General features: G+C 38.7%; 2 protein-coding genes across 2 annotated transcripts; both read left to right on the forward strand.

The window, feature by feature from the left end:
- The first annotated feature begins 44 nt into the window (after positions 1–44).
- Positions 45–16,588, forward strand: LOC143860848 (uncharacterized). Its single transcript, XM_077371687.1, has 5 exons — positions 45–416; positions 6,617–6,773; positions 12,520–12,570; positions 15,332–15,424; positions 16,337–16,588. The coding sequence occupies exons 1-5, from the start codon at positions 280–282 to the stop codon at positions 16,409–16,411; spliced, it is 513 nt and encodes a 170-aa protein (XP_077227802.1). The 5' UTR covers positions 45–279; the 3' UTR covers positions 16,412–16,588.
- A 6,787-nt stretch (positions 16,589–23,375) lies between these two features.
- On the forward strand, positions 23,376–27,617 carry LOC143862635 (protein FAR1-RELATED SEQUENCE 5-like). Its single transcript, XM_077373696.1, has 5 exons — positions 23,376–23,607; positions 24,517–26,906; positions 27,001–27,077; positions 27,179–27,233; positions 27,333–27,617. The coding sequence occupies exons 2-4, from the start codon at positions 24,525–24,527 to the stop codon at positions 27,180–27,182; spliced, it is 2,463 nt and encodes an 820-aa protein (XP_077229811.1). The 5' UTR covers positions 23,376–23,607; positions 24,517–24,524; the 3' UTR covers positions 27,183–27,233; positions 27,333–27,617.
- The last annotated feature ends 201 nt before the right edge of the window (positions 27,618–27,818 follow it).

The raw sequence follows: 27,818 nt of genomic DNA on the forward strand, positions 1-27,818 counted from the left end.
GTATGGTAAGCATATTCCCGTTCCATTTAAACAAGCAAAGCTTTTTCCAATTTCAACGTCCAAAACGAACGTAGAGAGAGAGAGAGAGAGAGAGAGAGAGAGAGTAGTTGAAAGTTCGTCTTTTTGACCTAAAATTTCTCCAGCTGAGTAAAAAAAAAACCCTAAACTACTCTTTCTCTTCTCTCTCCTTAGTCTTTTTTCCTCTTCGATCTGCAAGAAAAGAAGAGAAATTCGAAGATCAAAGATCGATCAATAGACAGATTGAAAAAAATACGTGAAATGGGTGAAATTTCTTCTTCTTCATCGATCGAGAGCCATGTCTCAACCACATCTTGGTCGATCTATAAGAATTACCCTCTCATTTCAGCTCTCATCTCGTTCCTCCTCGCACAATCGATTAAAGTCTTCACCACATGGTATCTCTCTCTCTCTCTCTCTCTCTCTCTCTCTCTCTCTCTCTCTCTCTCTCTCTCTCTTCATCGATTAAAATTACGTCTGCAATTAGTTTATAATTTCGTTTAATTTTTTATAATTGAGCTTCAGCTTTTATAGATGAAGGTAAATGATATCAACACTACCGTATTTTGATGATTGCACTCCTCACTTTATTAAAAACTTGTTGTGGCAAGATCCCACCGCTAGAAATCCGGTCATCGGAGACTACTCGAACCAAACAATACCAAATAGCCTTCGGCGACCCACGGAATTAGCCCAAACGAGTATGTGCACAAATCAAGAGTGTAGTGAAATAAATGAAGAAAACAAGAGAGCAAAAGACACAAGAGATTTACGTGGTTCGGCACTTTGACCTACTCCACGGGCAATCCGGCAAGTAAAGTTTCACTATCAACAATGAGAAATTACAAACAAGGGTTGAAACCCTTACCTCTCCAACAATGGTGAAAACCCCACCAACACCCTCTTCTTGAAACCCAAGCAAATAACCAACTCCCTCTTACAATGTTTTAACAACCCCAAAACCATCGTAAGAGAACCAACAACCTTGGATCAAAGTCTTTGCAAGAGAAGAAGAAGAAGAAACCCTTGGAGAGAGAAAACTCTTTTCTTGTAGAGAAAAACCCCAAATCACTTCTTTAGAAGAATAACCCAACTAAAGATAAAACCCTCTTTAGTGGGCTTATAAACCACATTCCAAGAATGCCCCCAGTCAAAGAAGATATTACCAAGTGATTTTATATCACTAATACAACAATCTCCACCTTGATAGAAAATCACCACTTGCCATTGCCAACATCACCAAACTCACCTTGGCATATCACCGAGAGAAGTCAAGCTCCACTCCAACTTCTCTCCTTGAACCACCTTGGTAAGCATATCCGCCACATTCTCTTTGGTTCCCACTTTCAACAATCAGATTCTTCCGTCTTCAATGACTTATCGAATGTAGTGATATTGGACGAATATATGTTTGGTCCTTTTGTAATTAACCGGATTCTTAGCCAAATAAATGGCACTCATGTTATCACAAAACAAATCCATGGGTTTTGAGTTAATGCCAATCTCACCCATCAAACCTTGAAGCCAAACTGCTTCCTTGCAAGCTTCCGTTGCCGCCATGTACTAGGCCTCGGTAGTTGATAATGCCACCGATGTTTGAAGTTTAGACATCCAACTTATCGGCCCATTAGCAAATCGGAAAGCATAACCCGAAGTAGATCTCGCTCTGTCACGGTCATCGGCATAATTTGCGTCAAAAAACCCTTGAATTGATACCGAACTTTTGCTAAAAGTAATGGAATAATCACTTGTGCCTCTCAAGTACCGAAGCACCCACTTTGCCACTTGCCAATGCATCTTTCCGGGATTAGCCATGAACCTACTTAACACACCAACCAAATGAGCAATATCCGGTCTAGTACACACCATTAGAAACATCAAACTCCCAACAACACTTGCATAGGGAAACCTAGCCATGAGCTCATTTTCTTCTTTTGTCTTTGGACTATCATCGGAAGACAACTTGAAATGTGATGCCAATGGGGTTTTAACCGCCTTTGCCTTGCTCATGCCAAACTTGTCAAGCACTTTCTCCACAAATCCCCTTTGTGAAAGTGACAAGGTTCTTAGCCTTATATCTCTTTGAATCTCAATACCAAGTATTTGCTTGGTCGTACCAAGATCTTTCATTTCAAACTTCTTGCTCAAACGCCCCTTGAGCTCTTCAATCTTAGTCTTGTCCTTGGACACCAAGAGCATATCATCCACATACAAAACTAAGATAAGGAATGTACCATCATCAAAGAATTTCATATACATACAATGATCATAGTCACTTCTTTGATAACCAAGACCCAACATGAAAGAATCAAATGTCTTGTACCATTGTTTTGAAGCTTGTTTTAGTCCATATAAGGACTTTTTCAACTTGCATACAAGCTCCACATTGCCTTTCCTCAAGTTCTAAGTCATGCATTGCAACAAGCCCAAGCACTAACCGAATAGTGACAAACTTTACTACCGGAGCAAATATTTCAAAGAAATCAGTGCCTTCCTTTTGTGCAAAACCTTGGGCAACAAGCCTTGCCCTATACCTTTCCACTTTGCCATCTACCCCTTTCTTAAGTTTGTACACCCACTTGCAACCAATTGCTTTTCTACTTTTTGGTAACTCCACAAAATCCCATGTTTTGTTCTTTTGAAGTGCTTGCATTTCTTCTTCCATACCTCTTTCCAACTTTGAGCATCATTTCTATTAATGACATCTTGAAATGAGCTTGGTTCTTCATCCAAGGCTATCAAAGCTCTAGGAGTACCCGGGTCAACATAATCTTTGAACCGTTCTGGTAGACGACTTTCTCTTGAAGACCTTCTTTGAGTAGATTCCACTACTTCCTCTTCATCATCAACCAGTTCTTCATCTTGATTTTCCGGTTGAAGAAGAACATCTTCATCCGGAAACACCCTTTTATTAGACCTTGATCATTAAAATCCATGGGAACATCTTTATTGGGAACACCCTCATTTGAAGAAGAACTTGAAGGTTGAATTTGAAATTCACGGGTATCTTCGACAATAGACTTTCCTTTCTCAAGCCTCTTTTCCAATCCCCTCATCAACACGGAGGATTCATCAAAGTGCACATCACGACTTATGGTGATCTTGCGGGAATTTGGATCCCACAACCGATACCCTTTTATATTCTTCACATATCCCACAAATAAGCATTTCTTTGATTTTGGATCAAGTTTAGTTCTATGATAACTCGGAATTAAAGTATATGCATCACAACCAAATTCTTTCAAATCGGAATAATCACAAGGAGTTTCGAACCATACCTCATTTGGTGTCTTCTCATCCAATGCCATTGAAGAAGACCTATTCACAAGATAGCATGTTGTTGATACGGCTTCGGCCCACAATCCTTGCTCTAGGCTAGCATTGCTCAACATAGCCCGAGCCCTCTTCATCAACGTTCTATTGATGCGTTCATCTACGCCATTTTGTTGAGGAGTATACACCGTTGTGTAATGCCGAACAATTCCTTCATCCTTGCAAAATTTAACAAACTCATTGGAGGCATATTCCGCCCCGTTGTCCATCCTTAATACCTTAATGCATTTGCCCATTGTCTTTTCCACCTCGGCCTTGAAGTTCTTGAAAGCCATAAACACATCAGCCTTGGACTTGAGCATTGTCACCCATACTTTCCTTCAGAAATCGTCAATGAAAGTAACAAAATACTTGGCACCACCATAAGACGCCTCCAAGGGACCACATACATCGGAATGCATGTAATCAAGAATACCTTTACTTGTATGACTTGATGCCTTGAAAACCCGTTTATGTTGTTTCCCATAAACACAATACTCACAAAATTCCTTTTCACCAATGCTAATCTTAGGGATAAGATCCCTTTTCATCAAAATTGCCATGCCCCTTCCACTCATGTGGCCCAACCGTCTATGCCATAACCGAGCCAGAAATTCATCATTTTCTGCCACCATGTGTGCATCATCGACTGCCATGCTTCCAAGCAACTTGTACAAGTTTTCAACCCGGATGCCTTTCATAACAACCAAAGCACCCTTAGAAATTTTAAGGACTCCATCTTGCCCTGTAAATTTGTAGCCACTTGAACCCAAATCCGAAAGTGAAATCAAACTTTTCTTTAATTTCGGCACATGCCTTACATTCTCAAGTGTTCTCACCATCCCATCAAACATCCTTAATCGCACCATACCAACTCCCACCGTCTTGCTTGTAGAGTTATTCCCCATCCCGAATCACCGTCACATGGCTCATATGAAGCAACTCACATTCTCAAGTGTTCTCACCATCCCATCAAAGATCCTTAATCGCACCGTACCAACTCCCACCGTCTTGCTTGTAGAGTTATTCCCCATCAAAACCAAACCCCGTCACATGGCTCATATGAAGCAAACCATAACCTATGAGAACACATGTGGTGAGTGGCACCACTATCAAGGATCCAATTTTGGTAAAAAATGGGATTGTTATTAGCCATGAACACTTCATCTTCAATGAACTCGGATGTGGTCTCTTCAACTCGATTGGCTTCATTCTTAACTTCAACACCCTTTTCTTGGCCCGAGTTAGAATATTTTCCGAAGCCCTTCTTGTACTAGCAATATTTCTTTTGATGACCTTTCTTCCCCAATTCCAACAAGCATCTTTGTCATACCGACCCCTTCATTTTGATCGATACTTTGACTTGCTTCTCTAAGTCCCTTTTGATGAGCTACTACGCTCACTTGATCTCCCTCTTATCACAAGAGCTTCATTTTCTACTTGACCCGAACTCTCCAATGATACTTTTCTCCGGAGTTCATCGGCAAGCAATGCACTACACACATCATCCAAGCGAAGAGAATCATCCTTGGAACAACTCAAAGTTGTGACCAAATTTTCATAACTATCAATGTAACCGCCTTACCTTCATCATCCATCTTCACACCAACACTTTCAAGTTCACAAATGATATTGTTGAACGTATTCAAGTGCTTGGATATGTTTGTGCCTTCCTTCATTCTCAAAGAATATAGCTTCCTCTTCAAGAAAATCTGATTGATGAGAGACTTTCTTTGATACAAACTTTCCAACTTAGCCTATAAATCGGCAGCTATCTTTTCTCCCGCCATGTTGAATAAAACTTCATTCGCTAAACACAAGCGAATAGTAGACCTAGCCTTCAAGTCCAATTCCTCCCAATCATCACTAGACATAGATACCGGTTTCTTGTCTTTTCCAAGCAATGCCTTATGTTGCCCATTTTGAATCAACAAGTCATGAATTTTCATCTTCCACAACTCAAAATTCTTCTTCCCATCAAACTTCTCCACAAATCGAGGACTTGCCATCTTCTCAAACTTTGCCTCTCACAAACAATTTCACAAACACCTTGTGTGCAAGACCCGAATACTCTGATACCACTTGTTGCGGCAAGATCCCACCGCTAGAAATCCGATTATCGGAGACTACTCGAACCAAACAATACCAAATAGCCTTCGGTAACCCACGGAATTAGCCCAAACGAGTATGTGCACAAATCAAGAGTGTAGTGAAATAAATGAAGAAAACAAGAGAGCAAAAAACACAAGAGATTTACGTGGTTCCACACTTTGGCCTACTCCATGGGCAATCCGGCAAGTAAAGTTTCACTATCAACAATGGGAAATTACAAACAAGGGTTAAAACCCTTACCTCTTCAACAATGGTGAAAACCCCACTAACACCCTCTTCTTGAAACCCAAGCAAATAACCAACTCCCTCTTACAATGTTTTAACAACCCCAAAAACACCATAAGATAACCCAACAACCTTGGATCAAAGTCTTTGCAAGAGAAGAAGAATAAGAAACCCTTGGAGAGAGAAAACCCTTTTCTTGTAGAGAAAAACCCCAAATCACTTCTTTAGAAGAATAGCTCAATAACCCAACTAAAGATAAAACCCTCTTTAGTGGGCTTATAAACCACATTCCAAGAATGCCCCCACTTAAAGAAGATATTACCAAGTGATTTTATATCACTAATACAACAAAACCGTCCATTAGATGGGCTACAAGCTAAATAGGTTGTGCCCCAAAAATCATTTCCATAGGTTGATCCTAACTGTCCGATCTATAGTCCCTTATTGAACTGTACAGACAACACCCTAGGATAATCCAAACCGTCCATGTGATGGGCCATAACGTAAATAGGTTCTGCTCAAAAAATCATTTCCATAGGATGATCCTAGCCCTCCGACCTATAGATAAAGGAAACCTCTATTTTTTTGGCACAACCCATTTACGTTATGGTCCATCATATGGACGGTTTGGATCATCCTATCGTGTGGTTCGTATAGTACTTCTTGAAAAATAGGGGACTATAAGGGCTTACACAGTATAAAATCTCAGGGAAAATGTTGCAACTTTTGAATGGTAAAAACTGATAACTATTTATAAGCTTGTATTTCTATGTTTTATGATGAGTGATGTAAAATGCCAATCATTTGTATATGCTTTAGTTTTTCTTGATGTGTATATTTATGCTTCAACATGCTTTATAAAATGTTATGTATTCTCTCATTTATCAGTTTGTAGAGCTATTAGTTGTAACTAATTTCTCCTAAGAGTTATAATTTTTTAGATTTGCAGGTGTAAGGAAAGACGTTGGGACGCTAAGCAACTTATCGGATCCGGTGGTATGCCATCATCGCATTCCGCAACAGTTACTGCTCTTGCTGTAGCTATTGGATTCAAAGATGGCTTTGGAGGATCAGTGTTTGCTATTGCAGCTATCTTAGCATGTGTTGTAAGCGCCCACACTCTGTCTTGAAGTGACGATAATTTCCATATTGAATATCATATGCTTTCTATCTTTTAAAATTTCTATTAACATTTGTTGGTTCCATTTCTATCTCCCTTTGAAATTGCATGTCTTAAATCATTTTGAGTCTTCCTTGTTGAAGTTATTTTGCCGAAGTTGCTTTAGGGTAGTTTTTATTAGTGGCATCTGTTATTCTCAATTCTTGGCAGAGGAGTATAATAATGTTGTGTTCTTAGCATGTTTCTAATTTTGTTTCTTTATTCATTTGTGCATGTATCTGCATATTCTTGTACATATGAATAAGAGATGTGAAAATGAAATAGTTTATAATTGTTTAAAGAAACTGCATACATTCAAAAGTACTATATCCTGTTCTTACTAGGCATTAGAGAGCACTTTTCAAACTATAAAAATCTTCTTTCACATCATCTAATTTGAGAAAAAAGGAGTTAAAAGCTAAAGGGTAAAGGTTTAAGGTTCAACGTTATATCAAAATACCGGGACCTTAACAGTTACAATTACCCCGAGCTATGTCACAAATATCGTTCTCAGGAATTTCTCGGCAAGGGAAAATCTCGGGATATATTAATTTTTTTTATTCTTTTGGGTTTATATCGGGAAAACGTTTCTCAGTCGCTCCGCTTTTTGTTCAATGAAATCTGTTATCATTCAAAAAAAATATCAGGGAAAAACGATAAAAATAAAATTATTTAAAATATATATATAATTTAAGAAAAATAAAAAATATCGTAAAAGTATCGGGATAATACCGTGATATTTTATGATAAAAAAAGAAAATATTGCTATATTGTTAAAATCTCAGGATTATTTCGGGATTTTGTCGTGTTATCAAAATGTTGCGATAAAAGCGATGTTTTGAAAATATCGGAGATATTTGTGACATAGCCCCTGAGAAACAACCCTGTTGTTTATTACATGGTTACCTGTTTTCCCAAGGTTCAAAATCTTTCCATTGCCTGGAGTCTTGGGAAAGTCAGATTGGCCATTTTAGTGTGGGTGAACAAGTTGAACAGGCCAACGGAAAATGGTTGATATTGCTGAGAAATTGAAAAATAAGTATCACTCTATGGGTCAAGAGCGAGGAGAAAATGGATATATCTGGAAATAAAAAGGACTAGAAGAGATCCAGGGCTTAAGGAAGAAAAGAGAGTGAGATGGGTGCATACACAGTTTAAAAAGATAGATCTAAGGAGAGGAACTGTTGGGAAATAGGGACTAGGGATTGCACTAAGAGGATAACTTTAGGGAGAATAACAAATATCAAAGAAATATGGGGCTAGAAAAGGAAAGGAGAGTATGTGGCTAAAAGAAGATACATTGAGGTTTTAGGTTAAAGAGGGAATTTTCTGGTTCGATTGACGCTCATGGACAGCCTAAGATTAGAAAAATTCACCCTAAACCTCCATAAATAATACCCTCCTTGCAGAATTTCCAGTTCGATTGACACTTGCAGACAACATACTGGTGTCATCATGTTGACATTATGTACAGTTAAGAGAAATCCACTCAACCCTTTTTTTCTTCTTAACATTTTCTAGATGAGTCTTAAAGTCAGATGGGGTCCACAGTCCACATTAGTTTTGTAAATGAATTGTGTTACCATTACGGTTCCATGTATTATTTGCATGCATCATGCATGTATATGTACATGCACGCTTGAAGAGTGTTGCAGGGTAGTTTAGGCATTACTTGTATGTTGAGGGGTATTATAGTCATTGTATCATGTTGACATCTCTAAGAAGGCCCTCCCCCCCCCCTCCCGCAACCAGCTGTGCTCGGGTTACCAAAACTATAGCCATCAAAATTAAGATTGATTTGACCAGGACTAGGGGAGTCCACCTCAGGGCTGAAGTGCTCTCGACCACAATGCTGCTGCACTTCCATCCAAGCACAACGATCCGAAATACCTTTGAAACAAGGCAACCCCCCTGCCCATCTAACGATCAATTTTACATTATGTTGACATGAGGATGATTGACATTTGGCTGATCCTTTGAAGATTCGTCTATTCCTTTCTTTCCAAATCATCCATCACAGTGCTATAGAAGCCAATGTCAACATCTTCCCCCCCATTTGCCAAGGAGTGAATCCCCAGCTCTCATATCAACAAGGTTATTAGGGAACACCAGGAAATGCCAAACATGTTTAGGCGAAAGACCAAATGCTACTAGCTAGCCTGTAGTGAGTGAAAAATGATATACTGATTCCCCCTCATGGAGGCGAAGAGTACAATGATCCACCATAAGGAACAATTGGCTGAATGTGTAGGTAGAAATAACGAACTGAAAAATCCTTATCCCTCACCCACCCGAAGTCGGATCCTCTTATCCATTATGTCTCTAGTCCCTACTATTGTATATCAAATCCAGAGTGATGCAGGAGTATTGAAGAGAGATTGAGGAAAAGAAGAGGGCTCGTCTCGAATAGACGCGCAAAGGGCGCCGATGTCCATCACAGTGTCTCCATAAGAGCCAACATTCTATCAATTTTTCTTTCAAATAAGTTTCTTCAGAACTCAATCTTCCAATTTACTCTTCCATTGAGCCTCAGAAAAAGAGTCTTTCACACTGAGGTCGCTTCTGGAAGCAACAACAAAAAAAGTCTAGAAGGAGCACTTTCAAAGGCAATGGTGTGAAATTGGTTTGCATAAGGCTGTTTGACAAGAGTTTGTATTGGTAAAAATCCACTGAGGGTGAAGCAGGTAGCGATCCAGTCTGTTTCTGCTTTGATTCCTGGCACAGATGAAGCTGGCCCCAAAAAGCAGGAGGTGCACCAACTCATTCTTGCTAACAAAATCTGAGAAATTGACCATACTGGAAGAAATTCTACCACAACTAACCATAGTTCTGGAAACTTCCTAGTTGATTGGGAAGCTCGCTTACCTAAAAACTCGCTTCCTTTATTTAGGGGAAGAGTGCTTCCTACGTGTTTCCTCTTAATTAAGAGTACATTTCCTATTTAGGTGATTATTTTATCTTAAAACTAAATCTACATGAATAAAAAATGTGAAACTATAAATCCCTAAAACTTGTCATTCTAATCAGTTGTGATAACTTCTTTACTGTTTGCAACCTTGACCTGCATTAAACCTTCCTCCCTATCCTACTATAACAGTACTATTTCCATATGCCTCTTGTTCTTGATGCGGATTGTAGGCCCAATAAGAGGCATATTTGTCCATTAGGACTTTTAGGGATTTATTTCTATGGTATTTGGGTTCTAGGACTTTAAAAAAAAATGGTAGCCAATTTTATTAATATAGAGGACTGAGATGGTCAAAGTACAACCATAGAAAAAGAATACTGCATCACAAAACATACTACATGAAAGATGATCACGGTGGAAGTGAGTCGAAGATAGCTAAAGATTCCTTGAATACTCCTTCTCTAGCTAAACTATCCGCCACTTGATTAGCAGATCGCCGAACATAATTAAACACAACCTCCATGGGCATCACCCAATCAAACATTTCATCAAACTACTTATCAAATCTCCACGAAGGTTTGTAAGTTCCTTTAAGCCAACAGATGACATTAGATGAGTCTCCTTCTACCACTATATTATTAAGGTGGCGTTTCGTGACAAGCTCCAAACCTTGATATACTACGTGCACCTCTGCCTCTTAGGCATCCACCGTCCCCATAGGCCCCGCAAAACCCCAAAGATCCTCTCTCGACTGATTTCTGAGAACACCCCCAACTCCTGCAGGACTTGGGTTCCCCAAGCTAGAGCCATCAAAGTTATGTACAGTGGGGGCTCATATTGTTGGGTGATCCAAAGCATTCATTTGATGGGCCCTCACATAGATAGGGTGTGCCCAAAAAATCAACTTCATAGGATCATCCTAACCCCTTCGAACCGTGGAGGCAAAAAATGGACAGATTTGTGAAGGTTTATACACATCCATTTTACCTCCACAAATCGTAGAGTTGGGATGATCCTATGGAGCTGATTTTTTGTGGACACCCTATCTATGTGAGGGCCAATCAAATGAATGGTTTGGATCACCCAAACAATATGCCCTCCACTGTATTTTAAGCTAGTGTGTAGATAACTTATCTACACTTGTGTGTAGAAACCGTTTTCTTATATATATATATATATATATATATATATATATATATATCCTTGATTTCTTTTTTCCAGCCCTGTGAAAGAAAGGCGTAGAATTCTGCTTACCACCAAAACATGGTTATCAACTAGACCACCAATAGTCTTATCCTCTTCTGCAGAAAACCTGTCATCATCAGCCTCAAAATTTCTGTGAGGTCTATTTGATCTTTGTGATTCCCCTTTTTTCATATCTGGCTGTGAAGAATTTTGTGTAAAAGTAACTAATAACTATTATCATGGGGAATAAAAGTTTAATATACAAGTTGGTAGATCCAAATAAAAGAAACAAATTATTTGAAAGCTAGTTGACCACTTCTATCTATGCACACCTAATTCCATGTTGGCCCCTCCGGTGGTTCCATATAGTATCTGCACCATCAGATTAAATTTTCTGACTTAGGAATGAGAGCCTGGAATCCACCTCTTATCTTGACTCCTTACAAAGTACAAGGCATGGTGTACCCAACTCAGGTGGGAGTCTCGACTCTCGAGTTTGGTCAGCTTTTGTGTTTTTTTTGGCTAGTTATGTTAAATAAACCTAGTTATGATGATTGTCCACCCTTCTTTCACCTACTATATTTAAGCTTAATGGGTACTTTTGGGTGTGAAACTCGTTTGTGCAATTCGTATCTAATCTTGCTGTCTTAAAAAATTTAGATTTCACAATTAAAAACGAATTGCATCCACAATGCAGTGGGGTTCAGACCTAAATGAACCCTAACTCAGTAGACTGCAAAAGAAGCCAAATAACTCTTTCAAACCACATGTTCTCCAAATAGTCCATGGTCTTAATTGGTCTATAGTAAAAGATTGTAAGCATATTATATCCTTAACCAAATTTACAATTGCTGATTTATTTGGAAAACCTGTGTGACTTTATTTTTTTCAATAAGTAAAATTGAAGTTTGAACCCTTGACCTCATGCTACACACTCAAGGGCATTGCCACTATGGCAACTGGCAAAGGTTCAGCTCAAAAGAAGGGAAATATTAAGAGTAGACTGAATCTACAAGTATCCCTTTTCCTTGTTTTTGGTTGTTAACTAGAATCAAGTTAACCTTTCTCACTAGAGGGTTGCCCTCTTCCAGTATACCACTAAGAATATATGTGACTCAATCACCCAAATTGGACACGGAGATAAAGAACTAAAGAATTAATAGAATAGAAAACAAATATATTTAATCTTCTCAAAAAATCCAATCTGTTATAGATTTCCATGCGGATGCATATTGACCTTAACAGAACTTGACCAATTCTAATCGTGATGCACGCTTGAGGAATTTTGATGCACACTTAATCATATATAAATTTAATTAAATTATTAATTATCATTCCCCTTCCATTCCTTGCTGAGTTGCTTCTAGTGGACCCTATAGGGATGCTCAAAACTCACTCAAACTATTGTTCACCACATTCGAAAGTCGAAGCTTATATAATTAAATTATTAATTGTCATTCCCCTTCCATTCCTTGCTGAGTTGCTTCTAATGTACCCTATAGGGATGCTCAAAACTCACACAAACTATTGTTCACCACATTCGAAAGTAGAAAGTATTGTTTGATTCTGTAGAGTTCTTATTCTAGACATTGGTTGGCAGGTGATGTATGACTCATCCGGTGTCAGGCTACATGCTGGACGCCATGCAGAGGTATGTGGCTGCATTTTATGACTTCCGTTTTTTATCTGTTATCATTGTTTTTCTTTATGTTCTTTTTCCTCTAAAATTATGTGAAATTAAACTCTAATTTGTCCCATAAGGTTAGTAATATTAGTTAGAAAATATTCTATGTTACTTTCCAGCACAATAAACAAGTCTAAATTCTTCTCTCGGCTCATGTGCTCATTGATATCATAAGTTTTAATAATGTTGTTATGGAAAGAAGTCAAAGTGTTTGGTGTTTCTCCAAAGATTAAAGACTGGTCCTCCCCAATACTCCCAAATCGCCTTCTATGGTTGTTTGTGACACTGCTATAGCACCTAGGGGTCGTGCTTGTTGATGGCACAAAGTACTCTAAGCATTCATAAGGATTTTACCTTGATTGGCTAAGGGGAGGCTTCTGACAAAGTTTGCACATGATATACTTCTGAATTGGTTGGAATCTTAAGCATTCATAAGGATTTTCCTGCGGTTTTTTTAGGGAAGTGATATATCCGCCCTTTTTTATTATTAGGGACAGCCAGAAGCAGTGTATCAATGAGTAAAGAGGGCTGATGTACTTGGCGTCAGAAGAATTCAATGGGCCTGATTGCCACGTACACTAGTGCTAGATGTCCCATGTAAAGAAAAGGGTGGATTTATCATTTCTCTTTTTTTTTATCTTGCTATATCTTTCCAACAGTTAAATAGATTTCCCATCGCGACTTGGATTACTGTTGTCCTATTGTTGTTCTCGGGTAGATCTGGTTATATATATATATATATATATATGAGGAAAATTATTGTGAGCTTGAAGCTCATATAGCTTATATGAGCTTGAGGGCCCAAACACATGTGGGCCCACATTGTTAGGATGATCCAAAGCATTCATTTGAAAGGCCCTTACATAGATAGGGTGTGTACAAAAAATCAGCTCCATAGGATCATCCTAACCCATCCAAAAGTGGAGGGCAGAATGGACAGACACCGTTTGCCACAAATCTGCCCATTTTTGCCCTCCGCTTTTGGATGGGATAGGATGATCCAATGGAGCTGATTTTTGGTACACACCCTATCTATGATGGGGCCTTGCAAATGAATGGTTTGGATCACCACAAAAAATGTGGGACCCATGTGTTTGGGCCCTCAAGCTCATATAAGCTATATGAGCTTCAAGCTCACAATCATTTTCCTCTCTCTCTCTCTCTCTCTCTCTCTCTCTCTCTCTCTCTCTCTCTCTCTCTCTATATATATATATATATATATATATATATATATATATGAGGAAAGTGAAGCTACACCGCCGGCTTAAAATACAATGGGCCCACATTGTTTTGGTGATCCAAAGAATTCATTTGATTGGCCCTCACATAGATAGGGTGTCCACCAAAAATCAGCTCCATAGGATCATCCCAACCCTACGATTTGTGGAGGCAAAAATGAACGTGTAAAAACCTTCAAACTGTGGAGGCAAAAATGGACAAATTTTTGAAGATTTTTACACGTTCATTTTTGCCTCCACAAATCGTAGGGTTGGGATGATCCTATGGAGCTGATTTTTGGTGGACACCCTATCTATGTGAGGGCCAATCAAATGAATTCTTTGGATCACCAAAACAATGTGGGCCCATTGTATTTTAAGCCGGCGGTGTAGCTTCACTTTCCTCTCTCTCTCTCTCTCTCTCTCTCTCTCTCTCTCTCTCTCTCTCTCTCTCTCTCTCTATATATATATATATATATATATATATTTGAATGGTAGATCTGGTTATATATTGCTACTAGACCCTTCAACTTTACACCATAATTGGATAAGGTGTATGCCTCCTTCGAAGTTACCACATGCTACATTTCTGAATTGATTTGGATCTTATGCGCTGCGCTGATCTCTACATTAGCAATAACCTATATTTTTTTCTATAGGGATTTGCTTATTAGATTTTCTTCTTTTTTTCTCAGGTGTATCTTTATAACAGTTCAATTTTTTTATATGCATTCATCCCATAAGCAAAACCTGCATTGCAAACTCTTATGGTTTATTTCAAGCATTTTGTTGTTTTCTTTCCACTGAAGTCTTCTACTTTCCTGTAAAAAAATGTTAATCATTATCTAGGCTGGTTCGAACTTTGTATTTCAAGTTGTTTGTAATATAGAAAATCTATGTTCTCTTCCTGTTTATTTTTGCTCCCTATTGGTTCCCTTATTTCAACCATTTCTACCGTTGAAACTTTAAAAAATAGAAAGGAATGGCTGGGCATGCTCACCACAACATTGAGGTGCATGTCTCACCTCGTGGCGATTCCAATACGTCACCTCCCCCTCTGCCTTTAGAAATATTGTTTTGTGGTAAATAGGCTCAATATTAGCTTCAGTATATGGGTATATCATACTTGCAACATCTAGAATGTCTTACTCTGAGGTACAAGCATGAATGTGATCAAGACTGGAGACAACTCATTCCTCCCTTTTTTTACATTTGTAAATTATTTACTTAACAGTGGAGGTCTGTATTTAGCCCGCCAAGTACATGGTTGATTACTGAGAAATCTCTTTGAGTCTGTTGTGTAGATTTATAATGCATTGCTTTTTGAACTATAAGACACATGTTTTAACTTGTCTATGATTGGAATAGGGAAGTAGTAGAATTATAAATATGATACGTGTGCTAATTGAAAAACTGCTGAAAGTTCATCTCGATTGATTTCCTTCGGTTTTTTTTCTAGCTTACTTGCATGTTTAAATCTGTTTTTATCTTATCCAAACTCTGTAATGCAGGTTCTGAATCAAATTGTATTTGAACTTCCAGAAGAACATCCTTTGTCTGACACGAGACCCTTGCGTGAAGTTCTTGGCCACACACCTCCTCAGGTTTTTTATGCCTTAATTTTCTGTACATGTAGCTGATATTATTTTTATCCCTTTATTGGCAATGAAAGAGATATTATGTTACTTTGTAGACATAGTGTTTTTTTTATATTATGTTACTTTGTAGAGGGCGAGCCTTGGCGCAACGGTAAGGTTGCTCCATTGTGACCTGGTGGTCACGGGTTCGAGTTACGGAAACAACCTCTCTGCAAAGCAAGGGGGTAAGGCTGCGTACATCTAGCCCTCCCCAGACCCCGCAATGGTGGGAGCCTCGTGCAGTGGGCTGCCTTTTCTTTCTTTTTTTGTAGACATTTTTTCTTTCGTTCCAAAAGTAACAGAGGGAACTTTTAATTGGTGAGCTATATCGTTTAAATAGTGATTTCACTGCCCAGAAAACTCTTCTATTTGTAATATCTGGTCAGAGAGAAACAGAATTGATCCCGCACATATCCATAGCATACACGTAGCCGACTAGGGTGTTTTTTTTTTTTTTAGTTCTGAGATGGCTATGAGAGAGTACATGGAGGAGTTTGTCTACAATTTGGAGTGAAGGAGGGAGACGAGACAATTTTTTTTTTCTTAGCTTTTACGTTGTCCTTTATTTGGTACTTACAGCAACTTGAAACTAACAAACAAGCATCATTCAGTGGTTAAGACTTTAAGATTACAGAGTCCAGATACTCAACATTCCCTTAGATGTCATTTCTCAATGTATTTCAAGTGCTAATTGGGTTCAATGCCACATTGGTTAGACAACTAATGCGTTTAATTTATGATTTCTGAAAGATTGATTCTAAGTTTAAAGTTTTCCACAATGGTTTAAAACCTCTTTTACGCTTTACAATAGCCTTATCTAATACAATTCTCCTCGTAGGGCTCTGAATTCGACTTTTTTTAATTTCGAATTTATCACAGGTTATTGCCGGTGCACTGCTTGGATTTGTCACAGCTTCTATTGCCTACTTGATCGAAAAAGTTATCGCTCAATGATGCTTACATTAGGGAAGAGGATTGAATCTGTCTATCAAATTCATATTCAGTGTAGTGTTATTATGGAAACTTGGCAGCACTGTGCTAAACTTGTTTTTATTTTAATTGTATTGAGTTTGAAAAGTATCAATGTTGTAATGTTATATTCTTTTAATTGATTGTTACTTTTTTTCTTTTTCTTTTTTTTTTTGAAATGGTATTCGATTGTTACCTGTTAGAATTGTTAAAAGCCCCGGTTATTTTTCTTCAACACTCTTGGGGTGCAACTTGGGCTCAACCCGATTTCAGCTTGGGTTGGGTTAAGGTTAGGAAAAGCAAACCCTATTTAATTTTGGATTTGGTTAGGGTCGAGGCCTTGAGCAACCTGTCCCAACCCTGTCTCCTAACTTTATTGTGATTTCAAAATCTTAATGGCCGTTTGGATACGCGGATTTTAGAATCCAGGTTTTTAGTTTGAAAACAGTGTAAAAGAGGGTTAGAGACGAGAAGAAGAGGACCAGCCGTCATTTTTTACTTCTCGCCCTTCTTTTCATTAGCAAGAGAGTAGCAGATCCTCCCATATTTTCAGGTTTTAGAAATCATAGGATGTAGGAGATATTTTTTTAACCTGATTTTCTTGCTTAAAATCCAAGAAACGCTGCCAGGACAGCATCCAGCAGCTTGATTTGTATCCTCTTTTACACTGTTTTCAAACTAAGAACCTGGATTCTAAAATCCGTGTATCCAAACGCCCCTTAGGGTTATTGTGTTTGTGTTTTTATTTTATTCTTTTCTGTTTTTATGCCTCCGACCAACCCGAACCCAATTCGTTCCAACCCAGACTAACTGACCTGATTTGAAAATTTGGGTAGGGTTAGGACTGAGGTTTTGGGTCCTCGGGTTGGCCTCAACCGGACCCAACCCAGTCCGAGTTGTACCCCTAATTGTGAGTGTATGCTAGTAGGATCATGATTATTGCAGATTTCTGCAGACTGAATGAGCAAGAGTCGGTGCTTTTTTTAAAAGAAGCGTCATTGTTTTAATAGTATACACCATACTTACCAAAACACAACTTATGGCTTCTTAGATCAACATTACTAGTGGTTCCTGAAGTCTTAATGAGACCTTTGCATACAAAATCACTATAGGATCATCAGTGAACAACAATTGAAGCTATATGAGATTTGATTACCAGTTTTTAAATTTATTTTTTTTTTACTCATTTTCTTGTTTAAAAACAAAATTCCCGTGTTGAGTTGTTGCACTCTCCATGTGTTATGATCCAGTCCATGCAAAATGGGGTCTCGACACCCGTCCTCCCTCCGCCACCAAGGAAAGAGTCGGCGATGACTCTCGACTCTCCCCCTCAGCACTGACTCTCTACAGGTCACGCCAAGTTCCTTTGTACACTTCTTCAAAGTCGTCGGTTCTACAATACCGACTTCACTGCCTGATATTTCTACTTATGCCGCATCTGCAAACTGGAATCAGATTCCTCTACTTGAGACGGTCTCATTTCTTCCGTTGTTTTTGTATCATGAACACCAGTTTTCCATGGACAATGTTGCTTTGGACTTTTAGGGCTCTCTTGTCTAGGCACCACTTCCTCTGTAGGTTTCGGCGATTCAACCACATCTATACTTGGAACATCCGCTTTTAACTTCTCTTACAGATTAGTCTCTAGCTCTTAACTATCTGGAAGAATAACTCGATCAGATGACCACCATGATGAAGCTTCATCAAACACCACGTTTCTTGAAATATGCAGACATCCAGTTTCTGGGTTCAAGCCCTTCCTTTTAGAGTCGTACCTGGTAAAGACACACCGAAGTGCCTTTTTTGTCAAACTTGCTACGCAGATGGTCAGGCACAAACGCATAACAAACTAAATTAAAAACTCTGAAACGACTTACAGTGGGTTTAGTACCATATAGCTTCTCATATGGTGAGATAAACGCAAGCTTCGGCTGTAGAAGGCGACTCGCCACATAAGCGGCAATTCTCATACACTCAGCCCAAAATCGAGACAGTACATTCTTCGCATGCATCATACTCTGAGAAACTTCTGCCAAGTGCCGATTATTTCTCTCGGCCACCTCATTTTGTTGAGGTGTATTAGGGCACGTGAGCTGCCTACGAATCTCCTGCTTACGTAAGTTAAGAATTTGTTCGATGTGTACTCGCCACCATTATCGGTTCTCAGACACTTGATCTTACAACCAAGATCACTCTCCACCTGTTCTTGGAACTCTTTGAACTTTCCAAAAAACTTTTGATTTTTCTTTGAGAAAATAAACACACAAAACGTGAGAAATCATCAATGAACGTCAGCAAATAATTCATACCTTCAGTGGATGGTATTCTCACTTTCCCAAAAACGTCAGAGTGCACTAGCTCAAGCGGCTTCTTCGCTTGAAACATTGAATCGGTATATGGAAGTTGATGCGCCTTTCCATATTGACACCCATCATATCATTCAAAAAAAAAAAAATTGACACCCAACACACACCGTACCATGCCGAATCTCTAGATTAGTAAGTCCCTTCATCGATTGCATTTTCATCATCACCTTCAGCTTTGAGTACCCAACATGCGGCAATCGCGTATGCCATAAATCCACAATCTCGTTCTTTCGGGTTCTCTGTACATACGCTTCCTGAGACGACATCACATAGACCGAGTCTACTCTTTTTCCCTCACATAGACCGACTCTACTCCCGTTCACAATTTCCCATAAATCTTGCCCTTAAAAATACGACTCTCTGCAAAATTTCCAATATGAATAATTTGTATTATTCAACTTCTCAACCGCGTTGATCAAATTGGCGAAATACATCTCTTTGATCAAAGCTTTTGATGAGTGACAAACTTGAAGTTGGATCTCAGATCTACAACTTCTACATCTGATCCCTGAGCACAGACGTGTCGGTTCTTGTCCATGGAGGCTTGATCTTTCTTCCTTTGGCTTTCTTTCACTAGTCCCTGACTAGTAGCTTCTTCAACGACCGTTCACCGTCCCTGACAGATGAATTCGATGTTCGTACACTAGTCTCAGACCGGTAGCTCTGATACCACTTGTAGAAAACAAGAGATCAAAGCCACAAAGCTTTGATACCCTTGTTGAATAACAGATCAAAGCAAAAGAACCAAAACTCAAGAAGAAACAAAAGCCACAACAAAATAAAAAATATTACAAAGTACTCAAGTTTACAACGACAATTAGAAAATCACTTTTCCCAAATCTCTGTATGCAAAAAAATTGTTTCTCTCTTCTCTGCTTTTCTTCATCTCTCTCTCTCTCTCTCTCTCTCTCTCTCTCTCTCTCTCTCTCTCTCTCTCTCTCTCTATATATATATATATATATATATATATATATATATATGAGAAAACGGTTCCTACACACGTGTAGAGAGTTCTCTACACACTAGCTTAAAATACAATGGGGGCCCACATTGTTTGGGTGATCCAAGCCATCCATTTTAAAGGCCCTCACATAGATAGGGTGTCTACAAAAAATCAGATCCATAAGATCATTCCAACCCTATGATTTGTGGAGGTAAAATGGATGTCTTTAAACCTTCACAAATTAGTTCATTTTTTGCCTCCAAAGTTCGAATGGTTAGGATGATCCTATGGATCTGATTTTTTGTTGACATCCTATCTATGAGAGAGCCTTAAAAATGAATGGTTTGGATCACCCAAATAATGTGGCCCCCACTGTATTTTAAGCTAGTGTGTAGATAACTTATCTACACATATGTGTAGGAACCGTTTTCTCATATATATATATATAGCATTCATTTGAAAGGTTCCTCTCATAGATAGGGTGTCAACAAAAAATTAGATCCATAGGATCATCCCAACCCTACGATTTGTGGAAGTAAAATGGATGTCTTTAAATTCAGAAATGTAGCATGTGGTAACTTCGAAGGAGGCATACACCTTATCCAATTAAGGTGTAAAGTTGAAGGGTCTAGTAGCAATATATAACAGATCTACCATTCAAATATATATATATATATATATATGAGGAAAGTGTTGGTGAGCTTAAGCTCACCAAACTTATGGTGAGCTTAACCGCCCCAATCACATGGGTCCCACATTTTCTGTGGTGATCCAAACCATTCATTTGCAAGGCCCTATCATAGATAGGGTGTGTACCAAAAATCAGCTCCATAGGATCATCCTAACCCCTCCTTTTGTGGAGGACAAAAATGGGCAGATTTGTGGACAAATAATGTCTGTCCATTTTGACCTCCACAAATGGATGGGTTAGGATGATCCTATGGAGCTGATTTTTGGTACACACCCCATCTATGTAAGGGCCTTTCAAATGAATGCTTTGGATCATCCTAACAAAGTAGGCCCCAATGTGATTGGGCGCTTAAGCTCACCATAAGTTTGGCGAGCTTAAGCTCACCAACACTTTCCTCATAGATATATATATATATATATATATGAGAAAACATTTCCTACACACTTGTGTAGGTAAGTTACCTACACACTAGCCTAAAATACAGTGGGGGCCCACATTGTTTGGGTGATCGAAACCATTCATTTGAATGGTCCTCACAGAGATAGGGTGTCCACAAAAAATCAGATCCATAGGATCATCCCAACCATTCAAACTATGGAGGCAAAAAATGGAACAAAAAATCAAATCCATAGGATCATCCCAACCCTACGATTTGTGGAGGTAAAATGGACGTGTATAAACCTTCACAAATTAGTCCATTTTTTGCCTCCATAGTTTGAATGGTTGGGATGATCCTATGGATCTGTTTTTTTGTGGACACCCTATCTATGTGAGGACCATTCAAATGAATGGTTTGGATCACCCAAACAATGTGGGCCCCCACTGTATTTTAAGCTAGTGTGTAGGTAACTTACCTACACAAGTGTGTAGGAAATGTTCTCTCTCTCTCTCTCTCTCTCTCTCTCTCTCTATATATATATATATATATATATATATAGAGAGAGAGAGAGAGAGAGAGAAAACGGTTCCTACACATATGTGTAGAGAGTTCTCTACACACTAGCTTAAAATACAGTGGGGGCCCACATTGTTTGGGTGATCCAAGCCATCCATTTTAAAGACCCTCACATAGATAGGGTGTCTGCAAAAAATCAGATCCATAGGATCATCCCAACCCTACGATTTGTGGAGGTAAAATGGATGTCTTTAAACCTTCACAAATTAGTCCATTTTTTGCCTCCACAGTTCGAATGGTTAGGATGATCCTATGGTGGACACCCTATCTATGTGAGGGCCTTAAAAATGAATGGTTTGGATCACCCAAATAATGTGGCCCCCACTGTATTTTAAGCTAGTGTGTAGATAACTTATCTACACATATGTGTAGGAACCGTTTTCTCATATATATATATATATATATATATATATATATATATATATATATATATATATATATATATATATATATGAGGAAAATGATTGTGAGCTTGAAGCTCATATAACATATATGAGCTTGAGGGCCCAAACACATGTGGGCCCACATTGTTAGGATGATCCGAAGCATTCATTTGAAAGGCCCTTACATAGATAGGGTGTGTACAAAAAATCAACTCCATAGGATCATCCTAACCCATCCAAAAGTGGAGGGCAAAATAGACAGACACTGTTTGCCACAAATCTGCCCATTTTTGCCCTCCGCTTTTGAAGGGGTTAGGATGATCCAATGGAGCTGATTTTTGGTACACACCGTATCTATGATGGGGCCTTGCAAATGAATGGTTTGGATCACCAAAAAAAATGTGGGACCCATGTGTTTGGGCCCGTAAGCTCATATAAGCTATATGAGCTTCAAGCTCACAATATATATATATATATATATATATATATATATATATATAGAGAGAGAGAGAGAGAGAGAGAGAGAGAGAGAGGAAAAGGATTGTAGACTCAGTGTACCTAACCTTAGGTACGCTCAAGTGCCAAATCACATGGGTCCCACATTTGTTTTGGTCATCTAAACCATTCATTTGCAAGGCCCCATCATAGATAGAGTGCATACCAAAAATCAGCTCCATAGGATCATCCTAACCCATCCATTTGTTGAGGTCAAAATGGACAGACACTGTTTGTCCACAAATCTGCCCATTTTGCCCTCCAGTTTTGGAGGGGTTAGGATGATTCAATGGTGCTGATTTTTGGTACACACTCTATCTATGATGGGGCCTTGCAAATGAATGGTTTAGATGACCAAAAAAAATGTGGGAGCCATGTGATTTGGCACTTGAGCGTACCTAAGGTTAGGTACACTCGAGCGTATAATCATTTTCCTCATATATATATATATATATATATATATATATATATATATATATATGAGGAAAAAGAGTATACGCTTGAAGCTCATTTGAGAAGGTGCGCTTGAAGAGAGAGATGTGCTCCCATTGGCTGCTTTAGTGGGCCCACTGGGAGAAGACGAAGATGAGGGAACGGCGTTACGGAGGGTGCGTCTTGGACGTACCCTCGAAAAAACGAAAATTGTAAACCCAAAAAACCAAACCGTACTCTCTTCTCTCCCTCCCTCTCTCTCTCTCTCTCTCTCTCTCTCTCTCTCTCTCTCTCTCTCTCTCTCTCTCTCTCTCTCTCGTATGCTCTGAAAAACCCAAGAAAAAAAAAAACCCAAGCATCCACGGCAGAAAACCCAAGCATCCACATCATCTTCTCCCATTGGCAGAAAAATCGCATACTCTTCTCTCACTCTCTCTCTCTCTCTCTGTCTGCAAGAAGCAAGAAAAAAATACCCTCGTACCTATTTGAAGCACCGACGACATCATCTTCTCAACGGCAGAAAAATCGAACCAGGTTAGTGCTTCCTTCTTCATCTCTCTATTCCTTTTTTTTTCTTTTTTTTAGCAGCCCTTTTTCATATTATTTTCAACGAGACAAATCTTGTTGGGATTTCTCGTTTTCTTCAAATAGGGTTTTCAGGAGACCTATTTTCATCTTGTTAAATTATTATTTTTTGGGTAAAATAGGGCTGCTGAAAACCCTAAGCCTTTGATTTGGGTGAAATAGGGCTGGGGCATCTTGTTAAATTTGCAGAAAAGAAAAATCGCATACTCTTTTTCAGTTTTTAAATTTGAAAAACCGACGACATCATCTTCTCCCATTGGCAGAAAAATCGCATACTCTTCTCTCTCTCTCTCGGTCTGCAAGAAGCAAGAAAAAAAAACCCTCGCACCAGGTTAGTGCTTCCTTCTTCATCTCTCTATTCCTTTTTTTTCTTTTTTTTAGCAGCCCTTTTTCATATTATTTTCGTCAAACAGGGTTTAGACGAGACAAATCATGTTGGGTTTTCTCTTTTTCTTCAAATAGGGTTTTCAGCAGACCTATTTTCATCTTGTTAATTAATTTTTTTTTGGGTAAAATAGGGCTGCTGAAAACCCTAAGCCTTTGATTTCGGTGAAATAGGGCTGGGGCGAAATAGGGTTGAAATAGGGTTTGATTTTGGTGAAATAGTGCTGCTGAAATAGGGTTTTCATGAGAAAAATCTTGTTTGGGTTCCATCTTTTTCATCAAATTGGGTTTTCAGCAGCCATATTTCATCTTGTTAAATATTTTTTGGGTGAAATAGGCTTTACATCAGAAAAAAAAGAGACATTTGATCTGTTTTTATTTTCAGAGGCCATCCGTTTGGGTTTCATCTTCTAGTTCTTTTGTGGATGAAATTGGGGTTCTCTTTTTTACTTTTTTCCCAACAGCCTTATTTCATTTGATTTTTCCAACAGCTTTGTTTAAAGGAAGGATTTCTTGTTACTTTTTGGGTTAAAAAGAGTTAGGCTCTATCTTGTTTAAACGAAGGATTTCTTGTTACTTTTTGTGAGCATGTACTGAGTTATTTTTTTTCCTTATTTATCTATTTAGGCTGGGTTAGTCAGAAAAAAATAATTTGTGAAATATTTTTGTGAGTTAGCAAATTCCTACAACAATATTTTTGTGAGCATGTACTAAGTGTTTTTAGCTTCTATTCTTGCCAATGTGAAGTAAAAAACGTGATTATCTTTATCATCTATTCCTGTCTCTAATTTTCTTAGCTGTACATTTAACCATTTCTAATTATGCTGATGGGCCATGTCTATGTTGTATTTTTTAGGTTAAAAAATGGATTCATCTATTGATGAAGTAGATGCAAATAGTTTAATTGAGTTTGGCGATGGGATTAATCTTTGTGATGATAATTTAGTGTGGGATGGGACTATAGTTGAGGTTAATGATGGGGTGAATCTCAATGATGCTGAGCTAGTATCGGAGGCTAATGATGGGAAAGACGGAGATGAGGGTTGTACTGACGAAGTTACTAGTCCCAACGAGGTTGCCGGTGAGAAAAGTGTTATGAATAAGCCGTTTGTGGATCAAGTTTTTGAAACTTGGGAAGCTGCATATGAGTTGTACAATAATTATACGTACGCTACTGGTTTTGGAGTACGAATATCTAGTACAATGAAGTCAAATATAACGAAGGAGGTCATATCGAGACAGTTTGTATGTGACAAAGAGGGACAGAAAAGGGTTAAGGAGAAGAGAGATGATGTTAAGGAGTTGAGGGAGCGTCGCCTTACCAGAATGAATTGTAAAGCGAAGACGATCATCAAGTTGAGAGATAATCAGTGGAAAATTACAACTTTCGACGACATCCATTCTCATGAGCTTACTTCCCCACTTAAAAGGCAAATGCATCATTCACATAGTCTGTTCCGTAAAAACAAAAGTTGTAAGAATTTGATTGAACAGCTCGGCGGAAGCAATTTCAAGCCTGCTCAGATAAAAAACGCCATTAACTCTACTTCCAATGCTCCCGTGGTCTCAACAAATCAAATTATTGCCCATTTGAGAGCACTTAGGGAGAACAATATGGGTAAAGAAGCGGTATCAGTGGCAAACCATTTCCAAAAGAGAAAGTCTGAAGACCCGAACTTCTATTTCGAGTTGGAGTTAGACGCGAATGGGACTTTGCGTTCGATGTTCTGGGCCGATTCAAGGGCGAGAGAAGCATACCTTACCTTTAGTGATGTGATCATATTTGATGTCACTTATAAAACGAACAGGTTTAAAATGCCGTTTGCACCGTTCACTGGAGTTAACCATCACAGGCAGTCGACTCTATTTGGATGTGCACTTCTTGCCGACGAGACAGAGGAGACTTTCACCTGGTTATTTGAGCAGTGGCTCACTTGTATGTTTGGTAAAGCTCCAGGTGCTATAATAACTGATATGGACGGAGCTATGAGAAATGCAATTAGGAAAGTGTTTCCACAGACCAGACATCGGTTTTGTTCGTGGCACATAAAGAAGCATCTCCTTGAGCATGTTGCAGACATGAGAGATGCCGACAGTGATTTCTACAAGGATTACAATCATTGGTTTTTTAGGAGAGAAATAGAGGATTCTGAGACAGAATGGAAAACTTTGGTTGATAAATATGATATTGATGAAAGTCATTGGTTAGGAAAAATGTGGGATCTCCGTGAGCATTGGGTCCCCGCCTATTGGAGAGACACATTCACAGCAGGAATGACATCTAGTCAACGGAGTGAAAGCATAAATTCCTTCTTTGATGGTTATGTTAACCAGAACACCTCCTTAGTTGAATTCTTGGGTCAATACGATAAGGCACTGGTTGAGCGGCGTAAAGCTGAATCCGAAGAAGATTTTAAGTCTAAAAATACAATTGCCAAATTGAACACAACTAGCCCATTGGAACGAAAGGCTGGAGAATTCTATACGAAGAAGATGTTCACCATATTCCAAGATGAGATGATGGGTAATTTTGCCTTATGGAAAGACAAGTTGGCAAAGAACGGTAATGTTGTGGAATACAGTGTAGGAAATAGGACAGATGACAAGAAGAAATACTTCAAGGTTCTGTTTGACAGTTCTAACGATGTAACTGCGACATGTCAATGTGCTAAGTTTGAGAGGGAAGGAATATTATGCAGACATATCCTTCACGTTATGGATAGAAAGCAAGTACCTAGTATCCCCAAAAGCTATTTATTACAGAGATGGTCAATTGATGCAAGGTATCGAGCTGGGGGCACAACATCTGTAACCCAAGGAGATACTAGTGGCGTGAATGGACTGAAGAGGTGGTGTCTAATGTCAACATGGCAGCAACTAATTGAAAAGGTTGGTAATGACGAGATTCTCTTCAAGAAGATGGCTGATTTTTGTACGGAGCTTGCTGTAGAAGTTGAAAAGAAGGAAAATGAGATTGTCTCTCCGCAGAATGACTTGGTAACAGTTGGTAGCCAAGTGCAGTCAAACATTGGTCCCAGTCAAATACCTCAGCCAAACATTGATTGCAGTCAAATACTTGGGTTTACAATTCGCGACCCCGAAGTTGTAAAGACGAAGGGCAGGCCGAAGCGTGCAACACGTCATATATCTGGCATAGAGGCCACTCAAGCACAAAAACAGCAACGTCAGTGCAAAAAATGTGGGGAATATGGACATTACAGAACAAGCTGTCAAAAGAGGGCTAAGGTGAAACAAAATATGGTTATTACTCTTGTCATTTTATTATGCTCCGCATTTTGTTTCTTATTTGTTAAATATCTATTATTGTGCTTGCTAATAGGTGGCTGGAAATGAGACGAAAAAGGATGATAAGGGAGAGGAAGCTGAGGGGGACCAAAATGTTGAAAGCATTGCCAGGTTTATGCTCTCATTTACTTTGATATTAAGTACATAAATTGTTCTTCACCTTCTTTTGAGCCATCATAAGTAAGTTTAAAACAATTGCCTTTATATTTCAGGTGAAAATGAGCATTTCAATGGAGAAAGTAAAGGTGGAGAGGCATCACATTTGAGGTAGGTGTTATTATTCTTCAAATTACTATCAATTATAATCGGGATAGTTCTCTTTCATAACTGCTAATTTTTTATTTTTTTTTGCCTCTGTCGTTCCAGGATTCATGGATTCATGTATCAGGTTGCAGACTAGTGGTTGCAAAGAATTAGTGGTCATTTGTGAAGGGAGACTTTTTTTTGAACTTAGCATGATATCTTGTGCTTGTTTTGTAGGTTCTTATTGTATCTTTGTTATAGTTTTGATTTTGTAACAAGGTGATTTCATAATAAAGATTTTATATTCCATGAAATATATGATCTTTATTATCTTTATTCCATGGTTCTGTACTTATAGTGGGTTTAGTATCCAGTTACATCAATGACATCTTTATTATCTTTATTCCATGGTTCTGTTGGTTCTATACGCCCTTGCAATGTGTGACCCTGGTCTGTCAAGTTAGAGGTTACATTTTTTCTTGCTATCTGATTTAAATTATTTGTAGCTTTAAATGCAAATGGTTCAACCCAGATCACAGTATGCTTCGACATTGACGCAAATGTTATCTTGAATGTCTCTGCCGAGGATAAGACCACTGGAGAGAAAAA

Source organism: Tasmannia lanceolata, unplaced genomic scaffold (assembly GCF_043159265.1).
Source record: "Tasmannia lanceolata isolate RefF3 unplaced genomic scaffold, GAP_Taslan_0.1 ptg000037l, whole genome shotgun sequence".
Classification (NCBI taxonomy): Eukaryota; Viridiplantae; Streptophyta; class Magnoliopsida; order Canellales; family Winteraceae; genus Tasmannia; species Tasmannia lanceolata.

Coding starts and splice junctions, on each gene's coding strand:
- LOC143860848 (XM_077371687.1), top strand. CDS start 280: ATGGGTGAAATTTCTTCTTCTTCATCGATCGAGAGCCATGTCTCAACC. Junction 6,774..12,519: donor CAGCTATCTTAGCATGTGTT/GTAAGCGCCCAC, acceptor ATTGGTTGGCAG/GTGATGTATGACTCATCCGG. Junction 12,571..15,331: donor ATGCTGGACGCCATGCAGAG/GTATGTGGCTGC, acceptor TCTGTAATGCAG/GTTCTGAATCAAATTGTATT.
- LOC143862635 (XM_077373696.1), top strand. CDS start 24,525: ATGGATTCATCTATTGATGAAGTAGATGCAAATAGTTTAATTGAGTTT. Junction 26,907..27,000: donor GCTGTCAAAAGAGGGCTAAG/GTGAAACAAAAT, acceptor GCTTGCTAATAG/GTGGCTGGAAATGAGACGAA.